General features: G+C 34.4%; 2 protein-coding genes across 2 annotated transcripts; both read left to right on the plus strand.

The window, feature by feature from the left end:
• Positions 1 to 272: 272 nt before the first annotated feature.
• Positions 273 to 1,756, plus strand: LOC131598110 (protein TIFY 5A-like). Its single transcript, XM_058870743.1, has 3 exons — positions 273 to 556; positions 686 to 776; positions 1,318 to 1,756. Exons 1-3 carry the CDS (start codon positions 510 to 512, stop codon positions 1,603 to 1,605), a joined length of 426 nt encoding a protein of 141 aa, XP_058726726.1. The 5' UTR covers positions 273 to 509; the 3' UTR covers positions 1,606 to 1,756.
• Positions 1,757 to 15,218: 13,462 nt separating this feature from the next.
• Positions 15,219 to 16,398, plus strand: LOC131599976 (protein TIFY 5A-like). The gene is made up of 3 exons (XM_058872210.1): positions 15,219 to 15,396; positions 15,517 to 15,625; positions 15,999 to 16,398. Exons 1-3 carry the CDS (start codon positions 15,332 to 15,334, stop codon positions 16,203 to 16,205), a joined length of 381 nt encoding a protein of 126 aa, XP_058728193.1. The 5' UTR covers positions 15,219 to 15,331; the 3' UTR covers positions 16,206 to 16,398.
• Positions 16,399 to 16,601: the final 203 nt, after the last annotated feature.

The following is a 16,601-nucleotide window of genomic DNA, read 5'->3' on the forward strand; positions in this document are numbered from 1 at the left end:
TAAGCTAATTGTGAGGTGGGAACCTTCTTCACCTGTCCTATTCTTTTGTCGACATTGTTTGTGTTTGTCTTTTTGTCATTAACAACATAAATATCTAAAAAACACAAATTGTTACCAATTTTTTATTAAGATCTCGTGGTGCCGACACGCGAGTGACACACTTAGTTGTGGTGTGCGGTTTCGTGTGCGGTACGTGAACACGTGACATAAAACTTAGTATTTAAAAAAAGAGGTTGTAAATATGCTCTCATGTTAATTCTTTGATCTTTCATTCTTTTGTTACATAAAAAAAAGCACATGTTGTAATTCTAATTGTAAGACAGCAGTTCAAGACACCGCAACTTGATCCTCAATATGTGTCCCTTTCTCTTTCTTTTTCATTCCAGCTGCGCCTAACTAAACAAGCATTTATATATATCGGCTACTCTTATTCATCTTTATACCTTCTCAACATTTTCACATCTTCATTTCGTCTCTCTCTCTCTCTTTCAATATTCTCTTTTGAAAAGATGAAGAGGAATTGCAACTTGGAACTCTGCCTTTATCCTCCATACACGTAAGCAATTTTTTTTTTTTGCGTGTCTTCCCACTTCGATTTAATTTGATAAATGTTTTATTATTTTTATTTTATTTTTTACATTTAGGTGTTGAATTAATTCATTGTTATATTCTATCTTAATAAAAGGTTTGAAGAAGAAAAAGATAGTGATAAGAGTTCAATGCAAAATGAGCAACAGCCACTGACCATTTTCTATGATGGCAAGATGTGTGTTATAAATTGATCTTTAATAATTTTTAAAATTTATAATTTAATCTTTCAAATTTTTAAAAATTGCAAAATGATCCTTACTTTTCAATTTTTTAATTTGATAAAAAAATTAAATTTAATAAAAATGACCTCAAAAATCAACAATAAATTATCTTAATAATTTATCCAAATAAAATAATTTCAAAATAATTAAATTTTAATTAAATCATTTGAATTACTTTGAATTTTAAATTTTTTTAAAATTTTCAATTACTTTATTCAAACACAATTAAAAAATAATAAAAATAATAAAAATAATAAAGAACCACATATCAAATTAATATCAACAAGAACAAGTTGGTGGTAAAACATCAAAAACAATTAAAAAATAATAAAAATAATAAAGAACCGCGTATCAAATTAATATCAACAAGAACAAGTTGGTGGTAAAGCATCAAAAAGAAAATCTAGAATGTACACGAAAGTGACAGGAAGCAGTATGTAATGAACTTGAAATATATATTATTTTCCAAGTTTAATGTAACTATTTAGATGTGAAGTTAAGGTGAATGTCAACTATTTCGAGTAAGAAAAGCATATATTCTTTGACAAACAATAATAATAACTGGGTTAATGTGAATGTTGTGCAGGCCAAATCAGTCTTAACGATGGCAAATAAAAAAGTGGAAGAAATAGTGAAGACACCAACAGGATCAGAGCCATCAACACCAACAACAGTAGAATCTCCTCATCAATTGTATAGCCCTGGTCATGCTCTTTCAATGAAAATGTCTTTGCAACGGTTTCTACAAAAGAGAAAAAATAGGATCCAACAAGCTTCTCCATATAATCATTAGCAAAATCAAATTAGTTTGTCCTTTTTTTACTATAGGCTATTTAGAATCAATTATTTTCTTCTTTTGTATTACAGTCTTGTAGGGTTTCATACATTTTCATTTTTTCTGTTATTATTCATTCAAAACTAGAAAATTTGAAGAGCATTCTCAATTCTTTTAACCTTCGACAAATTGCTTTAGTTTTTTGGAAAGTTAGATTGTAATTTGCCTTGAGTTTTAAGAATTTTTCATTTAGTTGAGACTTTAACTCCAACTCTTTTTCGAATACACCAAATTTCCATGTCTTTTTCAGCCTTCTCATCATCTTTTGTTTTGTCTTTAACATCCATCACTGTGTTAAATACATTATCAAAAAAATTCTTCTCAATATGCATAACATCACGATTATGGGGCAACAAATTATCTTTCTAATATGGGAGGTCCCAAAATATACTTAAATTCCACATGCTTTGCCAGTATTTGTGATTTTTGGTAGTTTACAAACTTGGTTCCATACTTCACCTAGTGATAATCGAGGCGGAAACAAATCTGTTACTCATTAGTCTTTTTTGAAACCAGTCTTGTTTCTTCTATAGGGATGATTTCTTGGTAGGAATATGCGATGACAGTCAAACCACGAGCCCCCCCCCCTTTTTCCAACGTAAACGCCTTGGTGTTTCTCATGCAATGCGGACATCCCAATTTTCCATGCATACCCCAACCAGATAACATGTCATATGCTGGAAAGTCGTTAATTTTCCACATCAAGGCTGCTCGCAAAGTAAAGTTTTATTTACAAGATATATCATAAGTCCATTATCCAATCCACAACCTCTTCAAATCACCAATTAAAGATTTTAAGTATACATCGATTCGGGCTTTTGGACTCGACGATCCCGGAATAAGGTAGGTCAAAAACATGTATGGTTTTGTCATGCACATCTCAGGAAGGAGGTTGTAAGGGGATACAATAACTAGCCATCAATAATATTTACTTCCTGGCACTTGGACATATGGAGTAAAACCATCATAGCATAATCCAAGCCTGACATTTCTAGGTTCTGCGGAAAAATCAGGATGTATCTGATCAAAGTGCTTCAATGCCTAGCCATCATATGGATGTCGCATAGTGCCTGGAATTATTTTTTTTGTATGATGCCATGTCATTTAACTTGCATTGTGCATTGAAGCAAACATTCTTTTTAACCTTGGTATTATCGGAAGATAAAATAAGGACTTTATTGCTACACGTTTTTTCTTACGGTTAATGGCTTTACTGCAAACTTGATATCTTGGACTTTTATAGAACTTATATTTCTCCAACAGTCCTTCATTAGTACCAAACTCATTGTCATAAAACAACATGCAACCATTAATGCAACAATCGATCTTTCTTACTTCTAAACCCAACTTTGACATAAACCTTTTTGCATCATAAAAACTTGTAGGCAACTTGTCTTTCATAGGATTCGCGTCTAGCATCATTTTTGCGAAGAACTCCAAATACATATCTGGAACATTCCAATTTGACTTGGCCGCTGATAAGTGCCAAATTGTAGTTATTTCTGTGTATAGTTTTGCGGCACTTATCTTCTCTTTTTCCTCAATTTAGACGCGTTTTAGTGTATATTACATAAATTTGTATACTTTGTGTTTAATTGAGTTTTTGATTCATTTATGTACCGACTAATAGTTTTTCATTCATTTTGTAGGTATTTGAGCATGTATGGAGCATTGAGTAATAAAGCTTCAAGGATGCGATTTTGGATCAATAAAGGAGAAGCAATTGAAGAAATAAGAAGTTGCAGACTGGTGTGAGTCGCCCGGAGGAGCAATTGGCTCGCCGGGAGAGCGTAGAAAATAATTGCCATGTTTCTGCCTTGGCTCGCCTCTTGGTCGCCCGGCGGAAGAATAACGAGTAGTCGGGCGAAAGAAGATATTTTTGCCCACTTGTTGACATGGCGCAGGCTGTGTGGGCAGAATAAAGTCGTTCGCCGGGCGGAGCAATTGGCTCGCCGGGCGAATGCGTTGGGACATAATTTTGTATATATTTCGGTTTCATTTCATTTGTTAGGGTTATGGTTTTGGGAGAGGGTTTTTGTTCTCTCAACTCCATTAACCTCATTTTTCTTTAGGATTAGCTTAGATAACAACATTAGGGTCTTGCATCTTGTGGATTCGGGGTGGATTTCTCTTCAATCGGCGCTGACAAACCGGGAGAAGTTTGGTTTATCTCTTTTCTACCTCTGTATTTCTCTTTTGTTGGGTTATATATATATATATATTTACTTTGAACTCATGTATATTTGTCGCCCATGGCGTTATATAAAGCTTGCTTAACAAATCGTTTTTGATTGTTGTCTTAGATTTTTGCTCTGCACTAGGAATTTGGGTTGTTGTAGAGATAGACTTCTTGAATCCTTATCTGTTATTTTCTAGATTTCAGAGATATTTTTAGAGCTAACAAGCTTTATGGGTGTCGAAGCTTAATGTTTTCGTGTTGGTTGTTGTCATACCCCAAATTTGTCCTACCCTATTTATCTGGCTTACAATCCAAATACATACATCATTTAGGTCATGGCCCGATTCATGCATTCATATCATGGTTATTGTTCCAAAAGGTGACAAGAAAGGGGGTTCCTGGTACAAAGAATTTCTAATCAAATATCAAGGTCTGAGGTTTGGTCCTGTGGAAGCATCCTTCTGAGGGCTTTCTTAAATCAGGGTTTTCTCACCTTCAATTCAGAGCATTGGATAGAAAGTACAAGTTTGCCGTTTATCTGGTTACCTTGAATTAGGATTTCTTGACCAAAGTCAACGCAATTGACTTTTTGGTCAACACACTGATCAATAGCTGATTTTATGAGGAGTGATGGTATGGTGACTGTGTGGAGGCGTTCAGTCGATTTCCATGGTTTAGAAATTGATTAATCGGGGATTTCAATAAGATCGGAGAAAAATCAAAATAGTTGACTTTTGGGTCAAAATCGGGTCAATCACTCAAATATTAACTTTCGGTGGAAAATCGATCGAGAGAAGTCAAAGAACGGATAAAATCGGGAGTTTGACAAAAATTGCCAAAGATAGAAAAAATATCAAAAATGGAAGTTTTTATACTTAGAAAAATTTCGGTTCTTAAAAACTTTAATGTGCAGTCCAGTTCATCACCATTTTACACATGGCAAACGGAACTTTTTGGAAAAATTTACAACATCAAAGTTGTTCCTCTCATGGAGGAGAACAACTTTGTAGTTGAACACTTTTCCGTTTGAAGCCTGGATCAAGAGTTATTAAGGTTTGAAGTGGAAAATTTCCATCTGAATCAAGTCATGAAGCTGGGCACATTTCTAGTCATACGTGACATATTTCATCGAGCACGTGGCGTGCCAATTTTGAAGTCAATTATAAGAAAACACAAAGATCCATCAGGTGCAAACATGGTATTATCATCTCCTCCTACATGCCCTCTATTCAACAAGCCAAAAATAAAATTAATTGGGTGAGTATTGAACATATTACAAAGCTCCAAAGTCACCTCCTCGCTAAGCCTAAGTCACGCATCTGGCCAGGCAAGAATCTGAGTCACGCGCAAGCATTTGAACGAACAGGTGGCGTGCCATATACGAGTCCAAATTTAGAGAGATTCAAGCATCCACTTGATTCAAATGTGGTATGAATCTACTCCTCGCCATGTCCTCTTTTCAATAAGCTATGGAGTATAGTAATTGGATATGTATTGGTCAAGGTAAGAAGACTCAAAGTTGCTCCCTGACCAAGTCACGTTTTGCCAAGGTTACAAGCCAGAGTCAGGTCACGCACGTGCAGCCACCACTCAGTTGTGCATTGTCATATTCAAGTGCAAGTTTGAGTGAGGTATGTGCCTTATTTCAAAGACTCATCAACACCATTCCTTCTTTCCTCCATTCCACCTTTACATTGAGCTTAAACTTGGATAAAATGGTGGTCTATTAAGAGACCTATGCATACACAAAGTCAAGGATGCAACATGGAATATGTAGCATGGCATACACATACACTACTCCAATTAGCCAAGACAGTTCTGCATACATGAAAAGCACATCAAAGCTTACTAACAAATTACACAACTTGTGCACTATGTTTGAAAAAGATCAAGTGCTTACACCTCCACCATACCTCACCATGTACCATCACAACTCCATATAAAAGTTAAACCTCTTCACAAATCAGAGATCACGCATTCATTTTCACCACACACTTCATTTCATTTTTTCAGTTTCAAACTCTCTTCTCTCTTCACTCTCTCAACTCTCTCCACCTTTAACCACCGTAACAAACCTCAACCACCATAACCGAATCAACCTTCATCTTCCTCCTTCTTCCACCATCTCCAACCATCACTCTCATCTCTACCTTCATCCTCTCATCTCAACTTCCACAACCGAGTGTAACAAACCATCACAACTATTGGACCAACCTCATTCACCTTCATCATCTCAAGATCATGATCATCACCATTGCAATAATCGTCACGCATTCATCTTCATCATCTCAAGATCATTTCATCACTACTACAACAACATCATCATCTTCAAGATTCAGCATATTGGATCGTTGCTTGTAGGATTCTCGGTGCTCCTTCAGGTTAGGATCTCAACCTTCCTCTGCATCTTAGAGCATATATAATAGTTCATGCGTGTGGTTGTTATTATGATACTCTCCTCTGGTTCTTGAGTTTATATCCTGTTTGCACTAAATGTATCGTTGTTCCGTTGCTTGAATCTTATGGATGAATGCTATGGTAACTATGAATGCAACGATATAATTAGGGGAGAGTTTGGTTGAGTTTGTTCATGTTAGGGTTTATTGAATGCTCTCGGTTAGGCTATTAGAGTGAGAATTAATGGAATCTAGGCACGGATCTGTAATCAGCATGAAAAACCGAGTTGAATAGTGGTGAAGTGATAATTTTCTGGGCGTTTGAAGGTGGCGCCGGTGAGTAGTAGCGCCGGAGAAGACGATCGGAAGTTTCTCCGGCGGCTGTGTCCTCTTTTTTCGTTTTCTCTTACTCTGCTTGCGTGGCAGCACGATATTGGTTCGTGTTCCCTTTCTTTTGCGTTTTTGTCCACATTCAAATGATTAGTTCAGGTGGTTGCAGCGTATGATTGGTTCAGGGATGGCTTTTGTCTTTTCTGACTTAAATATGGTGTGACCACGTTTCATTTTAATTCTATGTCATATATTATATATAAAAGCCATAGCCATAATATGATGCATGCTGAATAACTGAAAATGGACTAAAAAATTTGAATAATGTGATCCTGGACCACACTTTTGGTTGGGCCGAGTGCCAAACTTATTTTCACACCTCACATATCAAGCCCAAAGCGCCAACCACATGGAACTCAGTTCAGGATCACACTTCTATCACACCCCCCTGCAGTTTAGGTTTTATTTTTATTTTTGTTTTTGTTTTCTTTTAACTTTTGCTTCATGAATCCTTCTTAGCTCAAATATAAAATACACACAAATCTGTTTTTAGGTATTTTAGAATGTGTAAATAATTGTCATAATTTTTGTCGATTTTTTTAATTGTTTTCAATACCTTTAATAAATCATTTTTGTAAGATGTTTGAATTTTCTTTGTTTTTAACACCTCGTTGTAAATAACTTGTTAATAGACTTAGGAATTAATTTTAGTCTCGATTTTTCTCCGTAGATTTAATTGATGTATGTGTGTTTGTGAATACCATTTACTTGTTATAGTTCTCAACTTTATTTGTCGTATATTGATTTTCTTTTACCTATTCCATGTATAGTTTTTTTAATAAATTGTATAGCTTTTATTATTTTGATTCCCTTTTATAGACAACTTAGATTAGAATTTAGAATTAGTTCCTTTATTTCATTCTTTTTTCTTTTCAACTTTTAAAATACTTAATAAATACCGACAAGGATCATACCGGTACTATTTTTCATAGTAGGAAAGAAATGATTGGGGCGTAGGCCCCGATGTATGTTCTTTTCTACTTAGCGGAAGAGAAATGATTGAGGTGTGAGGCCTCGGTGTATTTCTTAACCGCTATTTAGAGAAACGATTGTGGCGTAGGCCTCGATGTGCATTCTCTAAATATTCACAAAAAAAAACTTCTTTTTTATTTCTTTTCTACTTAGCGGAAAAGAAATGATTGAGGTGTGAGGCCTCGGTGTATTTCTTAACCGCTATTTAGAGAAACGATTGTGGCGTAGGCCTCGATGTGCGTTCTCTAAATATTCAAAAAACTCTTTTTTGGTATGATCTAAGTCACAAACAAGTTCCCTTAAAAAACACCAAACAAAAACACTTAAAACACCTAATAAATGGTCAGACTTAAAGCAAAGTAAGGAAGTGATGCGAAGCCTTGTAGTGGGTTTTGTCATCATGGAATTACCCTAAAAGACACAAACCAATCTCTCTTTTTCTTCTTTCTAAGGGCAATGTTATTTCCACTCGAACGCATCGTAGGTCGATCCCTTATGCGAGAGCGCGAACGTTAACTCCGCCCAACTAAAAAACACAAAAACAAACAGAAAACATATGAGCCGAGCTACGGTAACTTTGATTCCTGAAAAGGATACGTAGGCAGCGGGGTAGGGCCCGTGCGAGTATAATTCTTTATTTTCCCTACATTTTGCATTCATTCGCATTTAGACATAGACATAGTTTTACACCCTTTAGATAGAAACAAACATAGGTGGATACCATCGAGTACGATGGGCGCGAGGGGTGCTAATACCTTCCCCTTGTGTAACCGACTCCCGTACCTAGATTCTCTGGTCATAAGACCCTGTTCCTTCCTTTGTTAGGTTTCCTGATATTCCTTTCCCTTATGGGATAAATATATTAGTGGCGACTCTGTTCATTTTTTCGCGAGCGTGCGACAGTTGTGTCGGTTGAGAGATCGTCGATACGATTGATATGGGTGTCTGTTGTGTTGTTGAGGTGTGCTGAGAGATCTTCGCCGAGATGATATAGTAGTTCTCTTTATTTTTGGTTAGAAATGACGTAGGGTGTGAACGATGTCGGATGACATTGACGAGTATTATAGGTTGAGTGTAACTGGTCGATAAGTTTAAGTTTTTGAGAAGTAGATTATATAATATGCTTGATAAGTCTCTTCTTTCTGAAGAATGAATTCTTTTGTGTTAATATTTACTTTTCTGTTTTCATATTTAAATTCATTCAAAACCAAATTCATAAATATGGAAATTGTTGAACGACAGTTCAATGCACTAGTCCCCGTGGAGACGATAGTTTCCCGGATAAATATTTCCAAAACTTTTGTTGCTTGCCGCTTTACCGCTTCACCAAAATGGAGCCATTGCCAGGGATTGGTTTTATTGACTTGCAACGCAATAGTTTCTTTGGTTTTGAGTTTTGTATATATCGCACATATTGTATATTCTCACTTGTTTATATTAATACTTGTGTATGTTTACTACACTTGTACATGTTTTTATATATAGTTGTGAATTCGTTATTTATTGTTTGTTTCCTTTCACGTTTGCTTATGTGTGTTTAGGAATAGCCAGACGAAAGTAACATGAAGGAACGTTCTTAAATAACAGGCGTCGAGCTTACGACGTAAAACAATCATGTTTACTCTTTTTAGTTTTGTTTAGTTTAGGTAGTGTGATGCAATTGTCTAAACAAATTTAGATCGGACCAGTTCTTTAATTTCAAATCTTCAATTTTAATTTTGTTTAGACAATTTCATATGGTCTTTTAGTTTGTTAATATTAATATTTTGTGTGTTTGTCTTTGACCTTGTTTTGAGTAACTTATGGAATTTGAGGTGATTTTATAAGTTTGATCGTTTCAACTTGTGAATGTATATGGTAATGATTTTGTTAAAGTTTTGTACACGTTCAAGGTATGTATTTATTGCTTTCTTGACTTTAGCATATTCATGATTTTTAGGCTTTTTACAATTTCTATGTCATTCATTCTTTCGTATACTTGTTCGTTTGTGAATCACTTTAGTTCCTACCCTTTTTGTGAGGTAGCTTTCCATTGTTCACATATGCTGGAGACCATAACTCTTGTTATAACTGGATTTTATTATGCTTAATCTTTTGTTTATGTTGACTATATGAATGCATGAAAATTATCAAGGCATTGTTGTTTCATTTTGAGCACAACTACCTTGGCCAAATAGTCAATTCACCTCGTAAGTGTGTTATCATTAGTATCCCTTTGAGCCTTTTTGTCAATGTCCATGTTGTTTTTGCTAAATGCTTGTCTATGAGTGTTTGGTTCTCAATTTTGTATGGATGTTTATTCTTTGTTCTCTTGAACCCTCAATTATGATTTATAGTTTGAATTTTTACCTTGCCTTAGAAAGTAGGGAGTATTCATATTATAATGATGTTGTATTCAAGTTGGGGAGAGAAATGTTATGCTCATTTATATTGTGGTTACTATGAGGTTTAGAAAAGAAAAAGAAAAGAAAAAAATGTGAAAAAGAAGTGAAAAGAAAAAGAAGAGAAAAGAGAAAAGTTTTGAACAAAAAAACAAAAAGAGTATGGAATAATGTTTTGTTAATAAGTATGTGATTGGTTTGAGAAATTTGGGATTATGAAGAAGTTTGACTGGAATTTTGTGTTTGAACTTTTGTGACTTGGTCACAACATCTTAGGTTTGGGCAAGTTTTTGTTTCAATTATCCTTAGGAATTATCCATTGTTTGTTAACCAAGCCACAGTACAACCTTGAAAAGTCCTTGTGATTCTTGCCTTTGAAGGTTGAGAAAACACTTAGAAGGGGGGGTTGAATAAGTGGTTCTTTAAAAAAAAACTTGATGAAGGAAATATCGTCAGAACACAGTTATTTTTATCCTAGTTCACCTTCTCAATAAGGCTACCTCCAGTCCACCCTCAACAAGGTGATTTGCCTCTTCTCAACGAGGACTTAATCCGCTATAATCAGAACCTGATTACACTTGCACGACCAACTGCCATGACTCAAAATACAATGCATGAGCCAAACTGCTGGTGACTAACAATCCTGCACAAACCAACTATTTGTGACTAACCAACTTCTAAGGCTCAACTAGTCCTAGACTTCTTGAGACTTCTGACCCAACTGGTCTCTCAAGGATATAGTTACCACGTAACTTCTGATGACAGTGTACAATGTTGCTTCTCGAAAGCTGTAATCACAACTGTGATATTTCACTAAGATTAAGTACAGAATAATGAACTCATAATATGAATAAGAAAATTTTGCTTTAGAGATTTTTTCTTCACACTTGATGATTTTTCAGAGTTGCAGCATTCTTGTGTGTTCTTTCTTGTTTTCTTCTTTTTCGCTCGTTGTATATCTTTTTCCTTCGAACGATCATAAGTATATATAGCTTCAGAATTTTTGATCGTTATCTTTAAAGCTTGTATTCAGCATTAAATGATTTGCGTGTTGTCTTTGCTTTTGTTGTCTCCAACGATTTGCATTGGGTAGCTTCTTCAATCAACCTTGAGAATTACGCTTTTGAAGTGTTGCAGCCGTTTTGCTAATGATTATGTCTTCAACGGTTTAATTTGAATCAATCTACGTAATCTTCTGTTCAGCCTTTGTTCTTCAACTTCTGTTGTGGATGTGTTTACGGTGTTCTGGTGTAATATCAGAAGTTGCTTTCAGCGGTATTAATTTGAATCATTCCATATAATCTTCTGTTCAACCTTTGTTCTTCAACTTCTGTTGTAGATATGTTTGCAGCGTGCGGTATCAGAAGTTGCTTTATGACTTGCGTTGTGTTTCTCTAGCTTCTCATAAGAGCCAAGTTCTGATTGCTGGTACTGGTACATCTTCTGAAATTAGAACCATATGATTAGAGTACCATGTTTTCTTTATACAAAATTTGTTTGCTTGTTATCATCAAAATACTAAAATATGATTAGAACCAAACTATGTTCTAACAATCTCCCCCTTTTTGATGATGACAAAACATTTACGTTCTGAAAAAAAATTTGTATAAGAAAATTGATCTCCCCCTGAGATGTATAATCTCCCCCTGAAATAAATATTTAGAGAGAAATATGATGGATAACTTCCCTAAATAATTTTCTTCTTGACTTGATTCTTCAGAAGATTGATGGATGTGGCTATGTATACGCGCATCTTCACAGAAGTTTTAAATATTTTCCTGCATTCCTTTTAACAGCAGAAAACTTATGGAGCACAAGTTAAAGAAACTGTATCTTTGATTTGTAGACCTTGTTGTTCTGTTCAAGTTACTTAAAATTTTTTTAGAATATGTGTTTCCTTTTCTTTTACACATAATTATCCCCCTTTTTGTCATAATAAAAAAGAAATGATGCTAAATGAAAATGTATGAGTTTAGTCAGGTGGGACCATTATAGGCATTAAATTTTCATGTTATCCCAGAAATAAACAATTGATAAAGAGAAGAAATACAGACTCAAGATACTTGAAACACAGACTCCTAGTAGATGGGTTCATAATACCCTCCATGAAAGAAGAAACGGTCACAGCGCTCTGCATACAGTGCTTCCCTCTTGTTCGGAAGTTCTGAAGTACGGAGTGTGTTCACAATTCCTGCAGATTCAAAGCATGCTGACAGGACTCTTCCATAGGGAATGATGAATTCTTGACCACACTTGAAAGCTATTAGAAACTCTCTAATATGTCTAAAGATAATCGCAGCAAGGTTTATTGGTTTACCCGATTCCAGGCGATTGATCAAGAACCTGCCTCTAGCACACATGATTTTATGGAATTTTCCTCTAGGAATGAGATTTGAAAGAATCATCCTGAACCAGACTTGTTTGGATGAGGAGAGGTAGTAGGGGTTGTTTTTGAGACGACGGGCGAGTCTGCTCAAATCGTTTGGAATGACAAATGCATTGGCATAGTCAAAGAATGAGAGACATGCAACATCATGCCTGACTGGACACCCAATAACTTCAGCAATGGATGCTTTAGAAATTACGAAATGAATTCCATAAATAGAGGAAGTGATACTGAGGTTATCTTCACTGATAGAAGCATTGACCCATAAATTTTTGACAAGGTTTGGAAGGACATAACCATTTAGAATAGAAATGTAGGATTCTCGTCCTTGTTTATGGCAGAGGTTTATGTAGTAGTTGTCTCTTTTATCTAGCCATAAATTTTGTTCTTTTATGACAGTGAGGGCTGTTTGGGACGACATGATGGAAGGAAGTATTGATGAGAAAACAAAACTGACACTAATTGAATAGATGGATGTTAGAAAAGGAAGCTTTTTATAGAGGATTGATGAGAAGAGAAAACGTTTGGACGAGGTAATTTATGTATGAACTCTCATGCATTATGGAATGAAGAGAATGAGAGAAATATTGCAATGACCAAGGAAATAGTAGCGTTATGATTAAAGACATGTTAGGGATAACGTAGAGAAATTAATGCAACAGTTACCAAGACTTATTACTCATTTTTCTTTACACGCGTGACCTTTTAGATTTTGAACATGTGCTCAACAATCTCAGGTTTACGTGGATTGGCAGTTTTATATGTTGAACTTTTGACTCATCTTAGAAAACAAACTTCTGATCCAAGAAGGTCAGATATTTCTAGATGATAATCTTATAGATAGTTCAACTTGCACTACAGAATTTAACCAAGATTTCATTTAGGACACAAATCCATACTAATGCTCTTTAGAATGAACTTGAATCTATCTTCAGAAAGAGGTTTTGTGAAAATATTAGCCCATTGATGGTCTGTGTCAGTAAAGTTTAAGCTTAATATCCCTTTCTGAATATAGTCTCAGATGAAATGATGCTTAATTTCTATGTGTTTAGCTTTAGAGTGAAGGATAAGATTTTTGGAAAGGCATATGGCAGAAGTGTTATCACAGAAAATGGGAATCTTACGCTCATAGATGTGATAATCTTCTAACTGACTCTTCATCCAAAGCATTTGAGTGCTACGTCCTGCAGCAGCAACATACTATGCTTCTGTAGTTGATAGTGCAATGGTAGCTTGCTTTTTGCTATACCAGGAGATCAAATTGTTTCCTAGAAACTGACAGCTTCCAGATGTACTTTTACGTTCAATTCTATCTCCAACAAAGTCAGCATCACAATAACCTACTAAGTTAAACTCTCTAGATTTTGTGTAACATAGTCCAACATTAGTAGTACCTTTCAGATACCTTAGAATTCTCTTGACAGCAGTCAAGTGTGATTCTCTAGGATCTGATTGAAATCTTGCACATAAACATACACTAAACAGAATATCAGGCCTAGATGCAGTTATGATCCAATCATACGTCTGTAGAGCTTCTGATCTACCTTCTTACTTACCTCTTCTTTGCCTAAAATGCAAGTAGGATGCATTGGGGATTTCGCTTCTTTACTTTCTGATAATTTGAATTTCTTCATAAGTTCTTTGACATATTTTGCTTGATGAATGTAAGTGCCTTCAGAAGTTTGGTTTATTTGAATTCCTAGAAAGAATTTAAGTTCACCCATCATGCTCATTTCAAATTCTTCCTGCATAGACTTAGCAAATTCTTTTCCAAGAGAGATATTAGAAGTTCCAAAGATAATATCATCCACATATATTTGACAAATTAAGATATCATTTTTGAATGATTTTCGAAAGAGTGTTGTATCAACTTTCCCTCTTGTGAAACCTTTATCTAGGAGAAATGAACTAGGTCGTTCATACCAAGCTTTGAGAGCTTGTTTTAAACCATATAAAGATTTCTTTAATTTAAAAACATGTTCAGGATAGATAGAATCTTCAAAACCAGGGGGTTGATGAACATACACCTCTTCATCGATGTAACCATTTAAAAATGCACTTTTAACATCCATTTGATATAGAGTTATGTTAAATTGAGCAGCATAAGCAATTAATAGTCTAATTTACTCTAACCTGGCGACTGGAACAAAGGTTTCATTATAGTCAATACCTTCTTGCTGACTATACCCTTGAGCAACCAGTCGTGCCTTGTTTATGTTGACTTCTCCTTGCTCATTCATTTTGTTTCTGAATACCCACTTTGTTCCAATAATGTTGAATCCTTCAGGTCTTGGAACTAGATCCCATACATCGTTCAAGGTGAATTGATTTAGTTCTTCTTGCATAACAATAATCTAATCTGTATCTTAAAGAGCTTCATCTACTGAGATTGGCTCAATCATTGACACTAATTCAAATAAAGAATTTTCATTATTTCTTAGGAATGCTCTAGTTCTGATAGGATCATCTTTCTTGCCAAGGATAACATCTTCTGAATGATGTGTCGTTAGTCATGGAAATCTTTTATAAGAGTTTTCTTCAAAAGTTAGTCCCTTTAAAACAAATATTTAGAGGGATTAAAGTGAAAACTGTAATATTTGTAGGGAGAAAAACATATTTACCTCTAATAATTATTAATATTTTTTAATATATATAAAAATTTTAAAAATGACAATTAAAAAGAAAATGAGGAAGTAACATAATGATCCCACACAAATATTGTTGCCAATTTTTTATTATGATCCCATGGTGCCGACACGCGAGTGAAACACTTTCTTGTGGTATGCGGTTTCGTGTGCGCTACGCAAACACGTGACATAAAATATGCTCTAATCTTAATTCTTTGTTCTTTCGTTCTAGCTTCGCCTAACTAAACAAGCATTTATATATATGGGCTACTCTTCTTCATCTTTATATCTTCAACATTTTCACATCTTCACTTCGTATCTCTCTTTCTCTCTCAATATTCTCTTTTGAAAAGATGAAGAGGAATTGCAACTTGGAACTCCGCCTTTATTCTCCATACGTTTCTCATAGAAATCACATGTAAGCAATTTATTTGTCTTCCCACTTCGATTTAATTTGTTAAATGTTTTATTATTATTATTTTATTTTTTACATTTAGGTGTTGAATTAATTCATTGTTATATTCTATCTTAATAAAAGGGTTGAAGAAGAAAAAGATAGTGATAAGAGTTCAATGCAAAATCAGCAACAGCCACTGACCATTTTCTATGATGGCAAGATGTGTGTTATTGATGTCACTGAGTTTCAGGTCATTTTATTTATATATTATTTTTAAAATACAAATGATGTCTCTTATCACTATCTCCATGGTTATAAAAAAAAATAGTTGAGTCTAATTCATCCCTGCAAAATCGGCTAGTAGGGTGAGGATTACCCCCACTTATAAGGACATATTCAGGCCATATATTGTCCGATGTGAGACTCTTAGCAGTTTGGATGAAACATTTTAGTGAGGTTATGTAATATTTTGAAGGAATTTAAAATGATTTGTACAAAATTTGTTATTTTTTTAAAATACAAATGATGTCCCTTATATACTCCATCCTAAATATACACTAAAGAAAAGTATGTATTCTTTGACAAACAATAATAATAAATGGGTTAATGTGAATGTTGTGCAGGCCAAATCCATCTTAATGTTGGCAAATGAAAAAGTGGAAGAAATAGTGAAGACACCAACATGGTCAGAGGCATCGACACCAACAACAGTAGAATCTCCTCATCAATTGTATAGCCCTGGTCATGCTCTTTCAATGAAAATGTCTTTGCAACGGTTTCTACAAAAGAGAAAAATTAGGATCCAACAAGCTTCTCCATATAATCATTAGTAAAATCAAATTAGTTTGTTCTTTTCTACGATAGGCTATTTAGAGTCAATTATTTTTTCTTTTTTGATAAGTCTTGTTAGGTTTCTTATACTTTTATTTGTTTTATTTAAAATTAATTGATGTTCATTCAACGCTATAAAATTGACATTTTTCATATAGAAATTTGTATCGGAATAAAATTAGTCTTAAATTATATTACTTCAGTTTTTTATAATAAGTCGTTTTAGATTTTTTTCACATATTAAAAAAAAATAATAATTGTTGTATAAAATTAAGAAATAATGAAGGTTTTTATAAAATTATCTTTCATTAATTACATGCGGAAGATAAATTTATATAATTGAAAGAGAGAGAGAGAATAATAAATATTTAAAGATAAAGGGTATGTTTAGTAAA

Source organism: Vicia villosa, linkage group LG4 (assembly GCF_029867415.1).
Source record: "Vicia villosa cultivar HV-30 ecotype Madison, WI linkage group LG4, Vvil1.0, whole genome shotgun sequence".
In the NCBI taxonomy this organism is placed as follows: Eukaryota; Viridiplantae; Streptophyta; class Magnoliopsida; order Fabales; family Fabaceae; genus Vicia; species Vicia villosa.

Excerpts from the sequence above, each read along its gene's own strand:
- LOC131599976 (XM_058872210.1), top strand. The coding sequence starts at position 15,332 with ATGAAGAGGAATTGCAACTTGGAACTCCGCCTTTATTCTCCATACGTT. Across the intron at positions 15,397-15,516 it reads GTTTCTCATAGAAATCACAT|GGTTGAAGAAGAAAAAGATA; the intron begins GTAAGCAATTTA and ends TCTTAATAAAAG. Across the intron at positions 15,626-15,998 it reads TTGATGTCACTGAGTTTCAG|GCCAAATCCATCTTAATGTT; the intron begins GTCATTTTATTT and ends AATGTTGTGCAG.
- LOC131598110 (XM_058870743.1), top strand. The coding sequence starts at position 510 with ATGAAGAGGAATTGCAACTTGGAACTCTGCCTTTATCCTCCATACAC. Across the intron at positions 557-685 it reads TGCCTTTATCCTCCATACAC|GTTTGAAGAAGAAAAAGATA; the intron begins GTAAGCAATTTT and ends TCTTAATAAAAG. Across the intron at positions 777-1,317 it reads ATGGCAAGATGTGTGTTATA|ATGTCAACTATTTCGAGTAA; the intron begins AATTGATCTTTA and ends AAGTTAAGGTGA.